Source organism: Mizuhopecten yessoensis, unplaced genomic scaffold (assembly GCF_002113885.1).
Source record: "Mizuhopecten yessoensis strain PY_sf001 unplaced genomic scaffold, ASM211388v2 scaffold2379, whole genome shotgun sequence".
Taxonomy (NCBI): Eukaryota; Metazoa; Mollusca; class Bivalvia; order Pectinida; family Pectinidae; genus Mizuhopecten; species Mizuhopecten yessoensis.
In genome coordinates, this window is record NW_018404517.1 from 3,379 (window position 1) to 3,968 (window position 590).

Consider the following 590-nt stretch of genomic DNA (forward strand, 5'->3'; position numbering starts at 1 on the left):
TAATTCTATTTATGTTGCCAACACAATCACATAATTGTAGACTTGCATCCAACATTGTTCGTCGCCTATACAGTACCATCCAAGATGAGAAGCATGTGCGGCTGCTTAATCTGACCAAACATCTGCCCTTGTATATATACACTTATTGAGCGAATATTTTTTGTCACTGTTTTCCAGTACAAATTCTGACAGTCCGCACTTTATTTCTAATACACGAGCGAAACGAGTGTGATGATATTTCCTGATGCTAGAACTATCTGCCCCTCCGTATGCATTGAAGACGTTACAACTTTATGTTTTACTCAAGGCTCATCCTTCGTTGATGACGTTTTTTCTCCGAAGGTTTTATTGTAGACTTATATCAAACAGAGCATGTGCAGCTCCTTTACCACACCCAATAGCTGCCCTTATATTTACAATAATTGAGAGAACAGCGTTTGTCACTGTTTTCAAGTAAAAATGTCTGACAGTCCGCACCTTATTACGAATACACTAGAGAAACGTGTGTGATGATATTTCCTGATGCTACAACTATCTGCCCATCCGTATTCATTGAAGCCGTTTCAACTTTATGTTTTACTAAACGTTCA

The 590-nt window shown here is 38.5% G+C and overlaps 1 protein-coding gene across 1 annotated transcript in view; it reads right to left on the bottom strand.

The window, feature by feature from the left end:
- Window positions 1-6: 6 nt before the first annotated feature.
- LOC110445810 overlaps window positions 7-590 on the bottom strand; it is a 16,558-nt gene continuing 15,974 nt past the window's right edge. Inside the window, exon 4 of the mRNA XM_021490606.1 lies at window positions 7-590. Coding sequence (XP_021346281.1) covers window positions 482-590 — 109 coding nt within the window. The 3' untranslated portion in view covers window positions 7-481.